This window comes from Cervus elaphus, chromosome 18 (assembly GCF_910594005.1).
Source record: "Cervus elaphus chromosome 18, mCerEla1.1, whole genome shotgun sequence".
Lineage (NCBI taxonomy): Eukaryota > Metazoa > Chordata > Mammalia > Artiodactyla > Cervidae > Cervus > Cervus elaphus.
Window position 1 is genome coordinate 123,313,564 of NC_057832.1, and position 17,170 is coordinate 123,330,733.

Here is a 17,170-nt window from a genome sequence, read left to right on the forward strand (position 1 = left end):
GGGACTCTCAGCTGGATCCAAAGTGGAGGAGCAGGAACCTTCCACAGTTAGGGGCCACAGGTGGAGGGCCGCCATGCCTCAGAACAGCTTCGGAGCCCCCGTCAGCCAATGTCACAGGCAGAGCTGGGCATCGAGCACCAGGGATACAGGGCTTGGGGGAGTGGGGAGAGATTTGGGGTCTTGGATCCGTGAACTGGGAGAGAAAGGCCCTCCAGCCAGCCTGGTCATGGCGAAGTGTGACAAGGCGGAAGGCAGCAGTGTGTGGGTACCACTTTGCAAAAAGCAGCATTTGCCCAGGTGTTTGCCCAAGCGTCCCATCGCTTCAATGGTGCAATGATTACACGCCTCATAGGAACTGAGAGCTCACGGCATCAACTCTGGACGCAGCAGATCTGTGAACTTCAAGAATTTTCCATCCACCTCTTCAATGCCCTTGAGCGCCCGCTGTGGGCCACATCTCTCATGACGATTTGCACTCACTTCTGGTTTCCCTTCTGATTTCTTCTTTGATGCTGGGGCTACTTAGAAGCTAATTTCCACGTTGGTGAATTTCCTGTTTTTTCCTTGTCCTTGATTTCATCCCACTGTGGTCGGAGGACACCGTTTGTAGTTCTGTCTTTTCGCCGAAGGGCCCGGCGTATGCTCCGGGTACCCCTGGGCGGAGTAGGTGCTTTGCTGTGGGAAGCGGATGTGCCCCACAGTCTGGGGGTCAGGTTGCTAAGAATGGCTTTAGAATCTTCATTCCTTGTTGATATTTTGTCTAGATGTTCTGGCCAGCATTCAAAGTGGGTGTCTGAAGCCTACAACTAATATTCTCAAATTGTCAATTTCTCCCTTCATTTCTGTCCATTTTTTCACATTTTGATTTTTTTGGACTTTTTCACCTCCGGATTTAATCTTGCAAAGAGATTTAATTTTTGTCCTCTAATGTTGCCTGAAATATGATAATGGAAGAGGAGTATATGTTTAAATTTAGGGCATTTTACTGTTGCCAATTTACTAATTAATGTTACGGACTGCGTCCCCCTCACCCTAAATTCATGTGTTGAATCATAACCTCCAGTGTGATGGTGTTGAGAGGTGATGAGGTCACAAGTGTAGAGCCCTCCTGAATGGGGATGAGGGTCCTTGTAAAAGCAACCCCCCCCACCCCAGAGGTCCCTTGTCCCCTCCCTGACATGAGGACACAGAGGCAAGGCACTAGCAATCAATCAGGAAGTGAGTCCTCACTTGACACCGAATCCGCCAGGCCTGATCCGGAACTTCCAGCCTCCGAACTGTGGGAAATAAATTTCCGTTTTTTATAAGCCACTCAGTCTGTGGTATTCTATCAAAGAATCCTGAACAAAGATAATGAAACTTCCTTTTCTGAAAGAAATTCATCATTAAAATTATTATACACATAGAAAGCATATTAAACATCTATCAACACTTTAAAAGACAAGCCTGGAAAGACTATGCAGATTGAGAAACAACGCTGCCAGTCACCTCCTTCCACCTCAGGTCTCCTTCCATCAGTAACTACCATCTCCACTTTGGGACAAAATTTTCTGTATATTTCTTCATTGCTTTATTCATTGGAATTATCTTGGTATTTTATTATCGGAGATTCTGATTGTGATCACTTAACCTCATTGCATGAGATCTGAGGAATTGTACTGAATAGTGTGGGATGGTAAAAGTAGTGAATTTCCAGCCTCAGGTCTACAGTGGCCTTGGTGTTAATTTAACAGATGTTCTCTTGGACCCACTCCAGGGTCTCTGGAGCCAGCACCTACATAGCTGGAGGAGAGGCTGTGTATCCTCTGAGGACAGCAGGGAACAGATCTCATCAGAGGTAAGCCTGCGGCCCTACAACCCAGCCGCAACGCTTTAGGGTGTCTTTCCTGCAGAGAGAACTCAGTCCTGGATGCAAGCATGTTCCTGAAGTACAATTTGTAACAACGACAAAATGGAGTCAGCCTAACTGCCAACAACAGGGAAATGGTGAGATAATAAATTATAGCCCGTCCCATCCCCAGGAGGGGCACAACCCTGATTTTAGCCCAGAGAGACTTCGGACCTCCAGAACCATAAGACAATATGTTCATGTTGTTTAAGCCACTAAGTTTATGGTAATTTGTTACAACAATGATAGGAAACTAAGATAGACAATTGAGAAAATTTGAAAAATACCCTTAATTACCAACAAAGCTGAAGTGGAGAATTAAGTTTGGTGTCCTGGTTAAATGGGCCCCTGCTCCTCATTTGTGGCTTGGACCTTGGAAGAGTTCATTTGGGGCAGAACCTGAGACCTCAGAGCGGACTCACTGAGGACACAGAATGGATATTATCAATATTTTAAATTTTTGTCATCTGACAGGTTAAAAAAAAAGTGATGATTTATTTACAAAATCTGTAAAATTTAAAAATTGATACAATTTGGACATACTTGATGAATCAAGGATTTCTTGACATATCAGAGTAGGTTATATATTAACTGGGAAGCAACACTATCGTTGACTTTCAAAGTTTTTTGATCCTATTGCAACCTAATTCTCATTTTATATATATATATGTATGTGTGTGTGTGTGTCTGTCTGTGTACATGGCAGAATTTTTCAAACGAAGACTGAAACCCATTAGAGGGTTGCAAAATGTACTTAGTGGTTTGCAGCTAGTATTAAAAAAAGACAACAGAGTAAAAGAAAACAGTGCATCTCGCATAGAAATGGAGGTATTAGATTTTACGATTTTGATTTTACTCGTGTGTATATGAAATGTATATATGTATCTGATATATATGTGTGTATGCGGTATCTATTTCTCCGTGTATATCATACGTTTGTATGTATATATATATGTGCATATATGCACTTGTGTATATCTTGACGTGCTTTTGACATTTACGCAAGAGTATGTATGTGTACATGATATACTTTTACGCTGTGCATGTGCTACATGCTTCTATCTGTGCGTATGATGTATAAGTGTATATGTGTGTACTAAGTTCGCACATTAACTAGGTCACAACGTTTAGTGATGCACTCTCTAAGGGCGTTAAGTAATAAAGCTGATCTTTCTCCTATCGTATCAGTCAAGCCTGGTATCTTACGGAAAGCCTGGAGCCGGCTTCCCAGAAAAGTGCACACACGGGATCCGAGTCCAGCTTCGGGACGCAGGCGCCCACGTAGCCGGCCCCGGAGCACTGTGCACGCTGGACGCTTCAGCACCCCTCGGACAGCCCTCTGCCCGGCGGCACCTGCTGGGGGCGCTCCCTGCCCCCGCACCTGCGCCTCAGCGACGCGCCCCGGCCCAAACCCCGCCCCGCCCCGCCCCGGCCCAAACCCCGCCCCGCCCCGCCCCGCCCCGCCCCCGCCCGGCCCTGGGCCCGCCCCCCCGAAGGCCTAGCCCCGCCCCTCACTGCCCCGGCCCCGCCCCTCGCCACCCCCTCCCCGCCACAGCTCCGGGCCCCGCGGTTTCTTCCCACGCTCCGCTGCGCCGTCGACACGGGCGCGCGCCCGCGAGCCGGGCGCCGAGAGCGGCGCGGCGCCGTCCGTGCCGGGCGCGCGCACGCCGGCGGGGCGGAGCACGGCAGCAGCAGCGGCGGCGGCGGCGGCGGCGGCGGCGGCGGCCATCTTTCCTCACAGCGGCCGCTCTGGGTGCGAGTCAAGGGTCCGCGGCCCCCGTCGGCGCTCGGGCTCGGCCGGAGTGGCGGCGAGGCGTGGATGAGGGGAGCGGCGGTAGCCGAGCGCCGCCCCCTGTGTTACCACCCCCCCCACCCAGGGCAGGCCGAGCCGGCAGCACGCCGGCGGGCGCGGGCGCGGGGTCCCTGCCCGGCGCGGCCTTCCCGCCGGGGCGCTTCCCCGGCGCCCGCCAGCTGCCCGCGCTCTCTGGGTCGGGCCCCCCAGATGGGATAGACTGTAAAGATGTTTAGTTTTGAGGGGGACTTCAAAACCAGGCCCAAGGTGTCCCTGGGAGGCGCGAGCCGGAAGGTAAGAGCGGCCTGAGAGCGGCGGCGCCTCGGGGCCGGGCGGGGGCGGGGCGCGTCCGTCCCGCCGGTCGGGCGGCAGGGTCACCCCCCGCCCCGCCCAGGGTCACACCCGGTTCGGGAGGAAGGCTGATGGGGGCCGGGGCCGTGTGCACCGGCATCGCCCAGGAGCTACGAGGATGCTGAGAGTAGACGGCCCTTCACATTTAGATGGTGAAAAGCTCGGGTCCAGGGACACAGTGTTTCTTTCCGAAATGAGCTTTGGATACTTTGTCAGCCTTGACATCTGATGGTGACTGCTTTTCTGGAGTTCTCCTCTGTTGTAGGAGGTGAGCAGGATGTATTAGTTCTTGACGACAATCTCTGAAATTGAGGCGTACTCCTCGTCTTTGGCCGTATGTTTGAATCCAAGAGCATGAAAATTATTCTTTCGTAACCCTTTGGAAACATTTCTGGAGAGACTCTAGAACTTTTTTTCTGTTATGATAGTTGTTTTTGTTGTTGTTAGTCTTGTCCGACTCTTTGTGATCCGAGGGACTGCCACAGGCCAGGCTTCCCTGTCCTTCACAGTCTCCCCGAGTTTGCTCAGATTCGTGTCCATTTGAGTCGGTGATGCCATCCAACCATCACATCCTCGGTCGTCCCCTTCTCCTCCTGCCTTCAGTCTTTCCCAGCATCAGGGTCTTTTCTAATGAGTCAGCTCTTCGCATCAGGTGGCCAAAGTATTGCGGTTCAGCTTCAGCATCAGTCTTTCCGATGAACATTCAGGGTTGATTTCTTTTAGGATTGACAGTTATTCTTGGGATAACAGTTGAGAGTAAGAGTGGACAGACTAGTTACTCTGCTGTCCTCTCTAATGACTGGCATCTGCTGATTGGCTGGAATTGCTGGTAAGTAGCTCAGCGTCAGTGTTGTTTCATTTGCTTGCTTTCCACTACCTCTAGCAGAATCCCTTTTCTGCCTGTTTTAGTTTTATCAGGCTGAAAATAAAGTGTGGTCCCCCCTACTTAGGGTGTTTGGAAAGTTCAAGTGAGTATAATTAGCTGTTTACTAAATGTTAGTTTTCTAAAATGTTCTTTAAGTGCTTCGTGTATTTTTTCTTCTATATTAGTGTATTGTTTGTTACATTTAACGATTGGGTTGGCTTGTGACTCTAAAGTGATTGCTCAATGTAAGGATATCCATTTTAAATTGTACTGTGAGCATATGTGGGCTTCCCAGGTGGCATAGTGGTAAAGAATCTGCCTGCTAATGCAGGAGATGCAAGAGACTTGGGTTCAGTGCCTGGGTCAAGAACATCCCCTGGAAAAGGGAATGGCTGCACATTCCAGTATTCTTGCCTAGAAAATTCCACAGCCAGAGGAAGCCTGGTGGGCTACAATCCATGGAGTCATAAGAGAGTCAGACAAGACTGAGCACACATAGGGGTAGGTATGTGATCGTTGCTGAGGGCAGAGGGTGGGGTCCCAGCAGGGAGTTGGCAGAGAGTGTGCTGGTAGTTTTCAAGCTTTGGGTTTTGCAAGATGGTGATTGGTTGAATGTAGCTGGCTGCAGAACAGGGTACCTGTTGAAGTGTGGCAGCGCTGGCATGGGCCATATTTGGGCTTGGCTGATCATGAAAATTCCAGGTGAAATCAAAGGATTTCTGCCCTTGGAAGGGGCCTTGAAGACCCTGTGGGCCAGAGTTAGTTTTCAGGTGGGATAAAGAGCCATTGGGTGACTGCACGGCCATGTGGCCCGGCTGTAGGTCACCGCCTGAGAGTCCATGTCCCTGCAGTTCTGTCGACCTTGTGAGCTGGGTCCCGACACGTGCCCCGCAGCTCCTGCTCAGGTGCTGATCCTGTTCTCTCTCCAGGGACCACGTCTCGTCTCTGAGGAAAATAGTGATCCATCGATCAGAAGCTCAAGAAGAGATTGTGTATCTGGCTTTTCAACTGTGTGAAACCGTTTTTTTTTTTTTTTTCTTTCCCCTTTTATTCCCCTTTTCATTGACGTTTAGACTTAACATACAGTCAAGGCACAAACATTAAGTGTCTGTATCTTAGGCCATGTCCTCTAGAAGCCTGAGGAGGAAATCCTTGTGCGAGTGAAGTTGAAGGAAGAGGAGAGGTCAGGGGACCAGGGTTACAGTCCAGCTTTAGCCAATCCCGCCGGTAGCTTTGGAGCGTGGCTGGCGTCACAGACTTGTCCCTTCTTGTATCACTTAGTCATTGTCTGCAGGCTGCCCCCGGCGTGGGCGAGAGTGCAGTTCTCCTGAGAGGTAGCAGTTACTCTCAGGTGGTTGGGTGATGGAATCTGGGCAGGGAATTAACTGTAGGTTCTGCTGGAAGGATTTTTACATGTGAACATACCTCGGGGCCCACCATTCCCATCAACACACCTACCCAGCGTTCCAGAGGCTCCCTTCTGCACCCTTCCATTCTGAGCCCTCCTATCCAGAGATAGGGAACATTTCATTCAAGGATGGGCACATTAAATGACAGATGGCAAGGAGCTAACTGAAGCAGAAGAGATTAAAGAAGAGGTGGCATGAATACAGAGAACTATATTTTAAAAAGGTCTTAATGACCTGGATGAGCAGTGATGGTGTGATCACTAGCCTAGACCCAGATCCCGGAGTGTGAAGTCAAGTGGAACTTAGGAAGCATTACTACAAACAAAGCTAGTGGAAGTGATGGAATTCCAGCTGAGCTATTTCATATCCTAGAAGATGCTGTTAACATGCTGTTTGGAAAACTCAGCAGTGGCCACAGGACTGAAAAAAGTCAGTTTTCCTTCTAATTCCAAAGAAAAGCAATGCCAAAGAGTGTTCAAACTATCATACAATTGTCCTCATTTCACATGCTAGCAAGGTAATGCTCAAAATCCTTCAAGCTGGGCTCAGGCAGGAAAGAATCTGCCTGCAATTTGGGAGGTCTGGGTTTGATCCCTGGGTTGGGAAGAACCTACTCCAGTATTCCTGCCTGGAGAATCACCATGGACAGAGGTGCCTGGCAGGCTACAGTCCATAGGGTCACGAAGAGTCAGATACGACTGAGTGACTAAGCACATCACAGGCTTCAACAGTATGTGAACCAAGAAATTCCAGATGTACAAGTTGGATTTAGAAAACGCAGAGGAACCAGAGATCAAATCGCCAGCATCTGTTGCATCATTAAAAAAAGCAAGCAAATTCCAGAAACATCTGCTTTACTGACTAAGCTAAAGCCTTTGATTGTGTGGATCACAACAAACTGGAAAATTGTTAAATAGATGATAATACCAGACCTTCTTACCTGCTTCCTGAGAAACCAGTATGCAGGTCAAGAAGCAACAGTTGAGAACCAGACATGGATCAATGGACTGCTTCAGAAATTGAGAAAGGCATTCATCAAGGCTGTATATTGTCACCCTCTTTATTTAACTTGTATGCAGAGTGCATCATGTAAAATGTCAGACTAAATGAGTTACAAGTTGGAATCAAGATTACCAGGAGAAACAACAACCTCAGATATGCAGATAATACCACTTTAATGGCAGAAAGTGAAGAGGAACTAAAGAGCCTCTTTTATCAAGAGGGTAAAAGAGGAGAATGAAAAAGCTGACTTGAAACTCAGCATTCAAAAAACTTAAGATCATGGCATCCGGTCCCATCATTTCATGGCAAATAAAAGGGGAAAAAGTGGAAACAGTGACAGATTTTATTTTCTAGGCTCCAGAATCACTGTGGACGGTCAGTGCAGCCATGAAATTAAAAGTTGCCTGCTCCTTGGAAGAAAAGCTATGACAAACCTAGACAGCGTGTTAAAAAGCAGAAACTTCACTTTGCTGATAAATGTCCATCTAGCCAAAGCTATGGTTTCTCCAGTAGTCATGTACAGATGTGAGAATTGGACCGTAAAGAAGGCTGAGTGCTGAAGAATTGATGCTTTTGAACTGTGGTGTTGGAGGACTCTTGAGAGTCCCTTGGACTGCAAGGAGATCAAACCAATCCATCCTAAAGGAAGTCAGTCCTGAATATTCACTGGGAGGACTGATGCTGAAGCTGAAACTCCAGTACTTTGGCCACCTGATGCCAAGAGCTGACTCATTGGAAAAGACCCTGGTGCTGGGAAAGATTGTAGGCAGGAGGAGAAGGGGACGACAGAGGATGACATGGTTGGATGGCATCACCGACTCGATGGACATGACTTGGAGCAACTCTGGAAGGTAGTGAAAAACTGGAAAGCCTGGCGTGCTGCAGTCCATGGGGTTGAAGAGAGTTAAAATGACAGTGACTGAACAACAACCCAGAGATGTCCCCTGTTCCCACCTTTATCACCGCAGGGTAGTTCCGCCTGTCGCGCTTCCTGTGCTGGGAACCCCCTCTTCTTGGAGCTGGCTTCTTGTGGCTCAGTGTTCCGTCTGAGAGGTGGAGCCCATCGTCTTATTTTGATGCATTGTCTGAACATAGTACAGTTGACCCGTGTGCAGTATGAGTCTCTGGGTGGACACCTGCTCTCGTGTGCTGGCCACACGTCACACACGGGTTTAGCTCTAGTGTGCTCTGCCCCGTCCCCTTGGAGGCAGACTTGCAGTGTCTGAGGGTTTCAGGGGCTCCACTTCTTGTCAGCACTTAGTAGTGTCAGTCCTTTTAATTTGAAAGTTCTTCTGTTTTTCTGGTGGGTATGTAGTTTCATTGTTGTTTTGATTTTGTTTCCTAACAACTAAATGATATTTGAGTACCCACATTTGCTTATTTTCTTTAATTCTTTTTCTCTGCAACTTAAGTCCTTTCTCTTATTTCTTAAGCTTAGTGGAAACTGAATAGTTGCCACTTTTTCAGTGAATATAAATTTTTCTTTCAAGTTAAATGAATATTTAATATATTTATTTGTGAAGGTTCTTTGAAGGATCTGAAACATTGTAAGGAAAAGTTCATGCCTTCCTTGTAATCTTGTTGGGGAGGTAAGACTTAAATAGTTAAACCCTAAATAACCATAGAGGGAGTAAGTACCACATTCTGGATTTCCCTTGGGGCTGACTCAGGAAAGGACAGAGTTGGTGGGCTTGATCTTGAAGGGTGGGTTGAACAAATGTGGGTGGGAAGCAAGTATTCCAGGGGGGTGGGAGGGTGTGTGTGTGTCGGTGTATACTGGATTCCTCTGATGCTAAGTCACTGTGGTTTCTACTTAGTATTTCTGAAGTCAGAGTACATCTTGATAACATGACACAGTTTATTGGCAGTATTTTTTTTTCTCAGTCATGCATAGAAGAATATCTTAGAGGTCATTTGATTATAGGTTTAGAAATCTGTTGTCAGCACCTTGCCTTGTTGTTCAGTCACTCTGTCCTGTCCGACTCTTTGCGACCCCATAGACTGCAGCACGCCAGGCTTCCTTGTCCTTCACCGTCTCCCAGAGTTTGCTCAATCTCGTGTCCATCGAGTCGGTGATGCCATCCAACCATCTCGCCCTCTGTCGTCCCCTTCTGCCCTCAGGTCTTTCCCAGCATCAGGATCTTTTCCAGTGAGTTGGCTCTTGTCATCAGATGGCCAGAGGATTGGCGCTTCAGCATCAGTCCTCCCAGTGAATATTCAGGGTTGATTTCCTTTCGGATGGACTGGTTGGATCTCCTTGCAGTCCAAGGGACTCTCGAGTCTTCTCCAACACCACAGTTCAAAAGCATCAATTCTTCAGCGCTCAGCCTTTATGGTCCAGTTCTCACATTTGTACATGACTCATGGAAAAACCATGTCTTTGGCTAGATGGACCTTTGTCCGCAAAGTGATGTCTCTGCTTTTTAATATATTGTCTAAGTTTGTCATAGCTTTTCTTCCAAGGAGCAGGCAACTTTTAATTTCATGGCTGCACTAACTGCCTGCAGTGATTTTGTAGCCTGGGAATATAAAACCTGTCACTGTTTCCACTTTTTCCCCTTCTATTTGCCATGAAGTGATGGGACCAGATGCCATAATCTTAGTTTTTTGAATGTTGAGTTTCTAGCCAGGTTTTTCACTCTCCTCTTTTACCTTGTTGATAAAAGAGGCTCTTTAGTTCCTCCTCACTTTCTGCCATTAGAGTGGTATCATCTGCATATCTGAGGTTGTTGATGTTTCTCCTGGTAATCTCAGTTACTGCTTGTGATTCATCCAGCCCAGGATTTCACATGATGTCCTCTGCATAGAAGTTAAATAAGCAGGGTGACAATATTGCAGCCTTGACAAACTCCTTTCTCAATTTTGGACCCGTCTGTTCCATTTCTAGTTCTAACTGTTGCTTCTTGACCTGCATACAGATTTCTCAGGAGGCAGGTCAGGTGGTCTGCTATTCCCATCAAGTCAAAGGCCTTAGTTTAGTCATTGAAGCAGACGTAGTTGTCGTTCTGGAATGCCCTTGCTTTTTATATGATCCAACAGGTGTTGGCAATTTGATATCTGGTTCCTATACCTTTTCTAAATCCAGCTTGTACATCTGAAAGTTCAGTACATCTTGCTCTAGTGTGGTTCATTTGTTGCATTGATAAACCAGTATCACCACATTAAAATTCATGCTTTGTCTTACATTAAGTGGGTTCTGACATGTATATAATGACGTTTATCCTCCATTGCAGTGTCACAGAGCATAGTTTGTTGCCCTAATACCCTCTTTTCCCTGTCCATCTCCCTTATCCCGTGCTTCCCCGCCGTCGCCCCCTCACCCCCCAGTCTCTGGCCTCCACTGATCTTCTTACTGTCACCATAGTTTTGCGCTTCTAGAATGTCATGTAGTTGGAATCGTATAGTGCGTAGTCTTTTCAGTTGGCTTCTTTCACTTAGCAGTATGCATTTAAGGTTCTTCCTTGCCTTGATAGCTTGATTTTTTTTTTTTAACCTTATTTTCTATTAGCAAACTATTTTATTAGAGCAGTTGTATGCTTGCAGAAAAAACTGCTGGGAAAGTACAGGGAGTTCTCACATACTCCCTGTCTGCAGCCTGTTCTTTCCTGTCGCATTTCCATCTTGCTGTTATGTGTACATTTGCTACAATTGATGGATTAATATTGATACATTATTATTAAGTCAGCTTATATCAGAATTTGCTCCAGGTGTTGTACATTCTGTGGGTTTTGATCTTTTGAAACTGGCTTCTTGAATTTAGGAATTTTCTTCTAAGGTTGTTCCATGTCTTTTGTGGTCTAATTTTTTTTTTCTGGATGCACCCCACATCATGTGGGACCTTGGTCCCCCAACCAGGGATCAAACCCTCGCGCCTGCATTGGAAGGTGGAGGCTTAACCCCTGGGCCACCAGGGAAGTCCCTTTTGTGGCCTGATAGCTTCCCCCGCTCCCCAGTTGTTGAATAATATTCCGTTGTCTGGGTGGACCACAGTTCATTCGTTCCTTCACCTTCTGAAGCACATCTTGGTTGCTTCCAAGTTTTAGCATCAGTTGTGACTAAAGCCACCATCAACATCCAGTGCAGGCCCTGCGTGGATATAGTGTTCAGCTCCTTTGGGTGGATATCAAGGAGTGGGATTGCCGGATTGTCTGATAAGATTACGTTCAGTTTTGTAATTGACTGAAAAACTGTCTTCCAAAGTGGCTGTGCGTTCATGCCAAGTCACTTCAGGCATGTCTGACTCTTTGCAAAACCACGGACTGTAGCCCGCCAGGCTCCTCTGTCCATGGATTCTTCAGGCAAGAATACTGGAGTGGGTTGCCATCTTCTTCAGAAGTGGCTGTACCATTTTGCATTTCCACCAGCAGTGAGAGCTCCTGTTACTCCACGTCCTTGTCAGTGTTTGCTGTTGCCAGGTTCACATTTGGCCTTTCTGATGGGTGTGTGGTGGTGTCTCACTGTTTTAGTTTGCATTTCCCTGATGACATGTGACATGGAGCATCTTTTCATAGGTGCTTATTTACCATCTATCTGCTTTGTTGAGATGTCTGTTCAGGTCTTTATTCTATATTTTAATCAGGTTGTTTTCTTACTGTTAAGTTTTAAGAGTTTCTTACATACATTTTTAATGTACTTTTATATATTTTGTTATGTAAACTCCTTTTTTCCAGATATGTTTTTTGCATATATCTTGCCCCAGTTTTTAACTTGTCTTCTTGTTTTCTTAATAACTGTCTTTTGCAGAGCAGAAGTTTTTAATTGTAGTGAAGTCCAGTTTTATCAGTTTTTTTCTTGCATGAAGTGTCTCATGTTGCATCTAAAAAGTCATGCCAGGGCTTCCATGGTGGCTCAGTGGTAAAGAATCTGCCTGCCAATGCAGGAGACATGGGTCGGATCCCTGGTATGGGAGGATCCCACGTGCCTCGGAGCAACTAAGCCCATGAGCCACAACTACTGAGCCTGTGCTCTGTGGCCCGGGAACAGCTGCTGAGCCTTCGTGCTGCAGCTGCTGAAGCCTGAGCACCCTAGAGCCCGTGCTGCACAACAGGAGAAGCCACTGCAATGATCAACCCACGCAAGGCAGCTAGAGAGTGGCCCCCACTTGCTGAAACTAGAGAAAAGCTTGTGAAGCAGCAAAGAGCCAGCAAGGCCAAAAAATAAATAAAATTCTTTTAAAAAAAAAAGTCATGCCAAACAGAATGTCACCTGGTTTTTCTCCTGTGTTACCTTCTAGTAGTTTTATAATTTTGTATTTCACCTTTTCATCTGTGATCCATTTTGGGTTAATTTTTGTGAACTATGTTAAGGTCTGTGTCTAGATTTTTTTTTCCCTTCCTGTTTTGGCATGTGAATATCCAGTTTGAACACGTTTGTTGAAAACCTGCTCTTTCTCCATTGGATTGCCTTTGCTCTCGTCAAGTATCAGTTGGCTCAATTGTGTGTGTGTTTCTGGGCTTGGTATTCTGGTCCATGGATCCATTTGTCTATTTTGGATTTTTTGGTTCATTTTGCTCTGTTCTTGCCAGTGCCATATTGTCTTGGTTTCCGGAGCTTTATAGTAAGTCTCAGAGTTGGGTAGCGTCAGTCCTCTGACTTTGTTCACATTTTTCTTCAGCATCGTGTTGGTTTTTTTGAATCTTTTGCCCTTTCATAGCAACCTTAGAGTCACTTTGTTGATAATCACAAAATAACTTACTGTGCTTTTTATTTAAAAAAAAAAAAACCCATTGTGTTTTAAGTGTGTTTGTTACATCAGGTTTTTTAAGTACAGTTAATGTACAATATTACATAAATTGCAGGTGTACAGTAAGTCACAGTTGTTAAAGGTTATGCTCAATTTATGGTTGTTATTGGAGAAGGAAATGGCAGCCCACTCCAGTATTCTTGCCTGGAGAATCCCATGGATAGAGGAGCCTGGCAGGCTATAGTCCAAGGGGTCTCGAGAGTCAGATACGACTTAGCAACTAAACCACCACTACCATGGTTATATACAATATTGGCTGTGTTCTCTGTGTTGTATGGACTTACTGGGGTTTTGATTGGGATTGTGTTGAATCTGTAAATCAAAAGAGCAGCCCCTGGAGGGGTTGCTTCCCAGGAGATGCTAGTGGGAAAGAATCTGCCTGTCAGTGCAGGAGACACAAGACGTGGGTTCAATCCCTGGATCAGGAAGGTCCCCTGAAGTAGGAAATGGCAACCCACTCCAGTATTCCTGCTTAGGAAATACCATGGACAGAGAGCCTGGCGGGCTGCCAGCCATGGGGTTGCAGAGTTGGATATGACTGAGGAGCTGAGCACTGATGTGATTATATGCTTTTTCTTTAGTTTGTTGTTATAATGGATTATACCAAGTGTTTTATTAGGTTGGTGCAAAAGTAATTGCAGTTTTGCATTGTTGAACTTTGCCATTTGGTATTGGAATGCATTCTTAAATGTGTCTATGTTATGCATCATTTAAGTCTTACGTTTTTTCACTAACAACTCATTACTTGCAGTTTTATATTTATTTTAGACTAGGGAAATGATGTTAGACAAAAAGCAAATTTGAGCAATTTTCTTTTAATTAGAGTTCAAAATGCTTCATAAAACTGCAGAGACAACTCACAACATCAGCAATGCATTTGGCCCAAGAACTGCTAACAAATGTACAGTGCAGTGGCGGTTTTAGAAGTTCTGCTAAAGAGCCCAGAGCCTTGAAGATGAGGAGCCCTGTGGCCAATCATCAGAAGTTGACACTGACCAGTTGAGAGGATCCTCAAAGTTGAAAAAGCTTGATAAGTGAGTGCCTCATGAGCTGTGTGTGTGCTTAGTCGTTCAGTAGTGTATGACTCTTTGCGACCCCATGGACTGCAGTCCCGCCAGGCTCCTCTGTCCATGGGATTCTCCAGGCAAGAATACTGGAGTGGGTTGCCATGCTCTCCAACCAAGGGATTGAACCCAGGTCTCCTGCATTGCAGGCTGATTCTTTATTGTCTGAGCCACCAGGGAAGCCCCTCATGAGCTGGCTGCAAATCAAAAAAATTGTTGTTTTGAAGTGTCATCTTCTCTTATTCTGTGCAGCTTGTTAGTAGCCATTTCTTGATTGGATTTTGGCTTGCCATGAAAAGTGGATTTTATACGACTAACTAGCGATGGCCAGCTCAGTAGTTGGACCGAGAAGAAGCTCCAAAACACTTCCCAAAGCCAAACTTGCACCAGAAAAAGGTCATGGTCACTGTTGGGTGGTCTGCTACCTGTCTGATTGACTGCCCCTGTAATGGATTTGCTGGAATCTGAATCCTGGCAAAACCATTACATCTGAGAAGTATGCTCAGCAAGTGGATGAGATGCACTGAAAACTGCAGCTGGCACTGATCAACAGAAAGGGTCTGGTTCTTCTCAACAATGCCTGACCGCCCGTCGCACAACCAACACTTCAAATGAATTGGGCTGCAAAACTTTGCCTCATCCTCCATGTTCACCTGACCTCTCACCAACCTACTACCACTTTTTCAAACATCTCAACAACTTTTTGCAGTGAAAATGCTTCCACAACCAGCAGGATGCAGAAAATGCCTTCCAAGAGTTCATCAAATCCCCAAGCATGGATTTTTTTGCTACAGAAATAAACAGAGTTATTTCTTTTTGGCAAAAATGTGTTGATTGTAATGGTTCCTGTTTTGATTAATAAAGATGTGTTTGAGCCTAGTTATAACAATGTAAAATTTATGGCCCGAAACTGCAATTACTTTTTCACCAACCTAATAAATGCCGAACCCGCCCTGCATACCTAGCATAAGTCTCACTTGGTTGTGATATATAATTCTTTTTATACATTGTTTGTAGTGTTTTGTTTTGTTTTGTTTTGTTTTGTTTGTAGTGTTTTATTTGGGGGTTCTTGCACCTTTGTCAGGGGAGAGCTGTCCGTAGGTCTCACCTCCTGTGCTGTCTTTTTCTGGTTTGGGTGTTAGGGTGCCGCGGGTTCACAGAGCAGTTTTACTCTAGAGCTCCCCGAAGCCCATTACTGGGATTTTCACTCTGCCTTTTCCTAAGTGTAGACTGCTCTTAAGATTGCAAGCTCTCTGACTGCTTAGCTTTATACAGCTGCCCTCTGTTGTATAATTGAAGGTCTTACCTTAAATATTTTAACTTAAGAAAATATGCTGTTTGACTTTGAAAAGCTGACACTCAGTACGTGTGTCATTGTTCTGTACTTTGTGTACACTGCAGTGCAGCATAAGCTGTCTCTTAGAGGCCTGACATCAAGGGAAACAGAATGTTTTCTAAAATCAGATTTTAAAATTCACTGTCAGGACTGGTATTATTACTTTACCGTTTTTCCCAGTGGCCCCAGTCTGTCCTCTTGGATATGATTATCTGTAGCCTTCACGTATGAGACCAGAAATCTGAGTTCCCTGTCACAGATAAAGTCAGAAGTTCTTGATCTAGTTCTCAGGGAAAGTAAACAGAATGGAAGAGCTGAGGCTTTGTTTAATTGTCTTTGGACTTCAGAAGGTGAGGCGCGCAGCAGACTTAGGGCTCAGCGTCCAGGGAGGCACTGACTGGGGGTGCACAGGTGCAGGGCTTAAGGCGGACCCCAGGGGGTGCGTGGTCCTGAGAGTGAGCGCCTCCTTTCGCGTGTCCGGCGCCCGCCTCGCTGGCTTCCCTTGTCCTGTCTGACTTCGCACACTTGTGTGCCCTGATTCTCTGGAGTTACAGAGTTAGTTGCCAACTAGGTCTCTTAATTAAGGTAATAAACAAGTCATCTCATAGGACTATAGAAGAGCCCTCAAAAGAGGTTATTGCAAAAGCAGTGAAGAGTTTTCCTCTGTGACTTTCCCTTTTTCTTATAATTTCAAAGAATGCGGGCACCTAGGAGTTTGGAAGTTAAGTGTGTTATTCTTTGCCCACGACTTGTTCTCCGACCATGGCCTCTTCACGCTTTCCGTCTCCTCTGCCATCTGTGAGCACGAAGGCAGGAGCAGGCACGTCTGTCCAGCATCCCCAGAGTCCATCACCTTCAGTGCCAACCATGCTAAAGACGGGAGTACCTGTGGAGGTGTGGGTGGCAGCATGAGTTGGCACAGTCTACCTGGGGGACCATTTAACAGCAAGTACCCAGAGTCACAAACAGGTGCGACCCTTCTAAATCCAGCAATTCTATTTTTAGAAATTTATTCTAATAAACTGATTGAACAGATGCCTGGCCTAGATGCCTGGGAAAGAAAAGATGATGGTTGTGGCATTGCTTGTGTTATTGAAAAGTGCAAAACAGCCTAAATGTCTAACAGTAGAAGATGTGTTAAACAAATGGTAATATAACAGTACAGTGGGGTGCTATACAGCTGTTTAAAGTGGTCATGATCTATAGTTTTTAATACTTATAATTTATTGATGTCTGTTGCTCATATGTATTAAAATGTCATTGTTAATGGAAATTAGATTGCAAAACATTACTGCATTTAAATTATGTTCATCTGAACAGTTATGATCTCTTACTTTACCAGTCTCTTAATTTCCAGTGAATAAAGGTTTAGTTGTCTTATTTCTGCATCCTACTGGCTTAAAGCAGTACATTTTCGCTCTCTGTGGGGCCAGTTATCTGAGGGCTGGTGCGGCGGTCTTTTGGAGGCCTAGGTGTTGGAAACCAGGAATCCATTGTGTGGTGCTGGGGGCTTCTTTCTGGGGCTGGCTCGTGCCTGTGCCTGGAGGTTAGAGCTGGGTCTCGGAGGGAGATGTCTGCTCCCTGCCCCTTGGACGGCACTCTAGGGCTGCTTGGGCATCCTCCTGACGCAGCAGCTGGCTCCCCCAGAGCTGGTGATGCAGGAGAGCAGGGAGAATGTGGCAGTGCCTGTTGGGGGGCGTCCTGAAGGTCAGGCACTGTC

The 17,170-nt window shown here is 46.0% G+C and overlaps 1 protein-coding gene across 2 annotated transcripts in view; it reads left to right on the forward strand.

Annotated features, from left to right (window-relative positions):
- The first annotated feature begins 3,566 nt into the window (after positions 1–3,566).
- The window catches only part of UBE3C (ubiquitin protein ligase E3C), a 118,526-nt gene continuing 104,922 nt past the window's right edge, over positions 3,567–17,170 (forward strand). For both annotated transcript variants that reach the window (XM_043871654.1, XM_043871655.1), the window contains exon 1: positions 3,567–3,974. In XM_043871654.1, the coding sequence (XP_043727589.1) occupies positions 3,909–3,974 (66 nt within the window). In that variant the 5' untranslated portion in view covers positions 3,567–3,908. The remainder of the gene's footprint in view (positions 3,975–17,170) is intronic.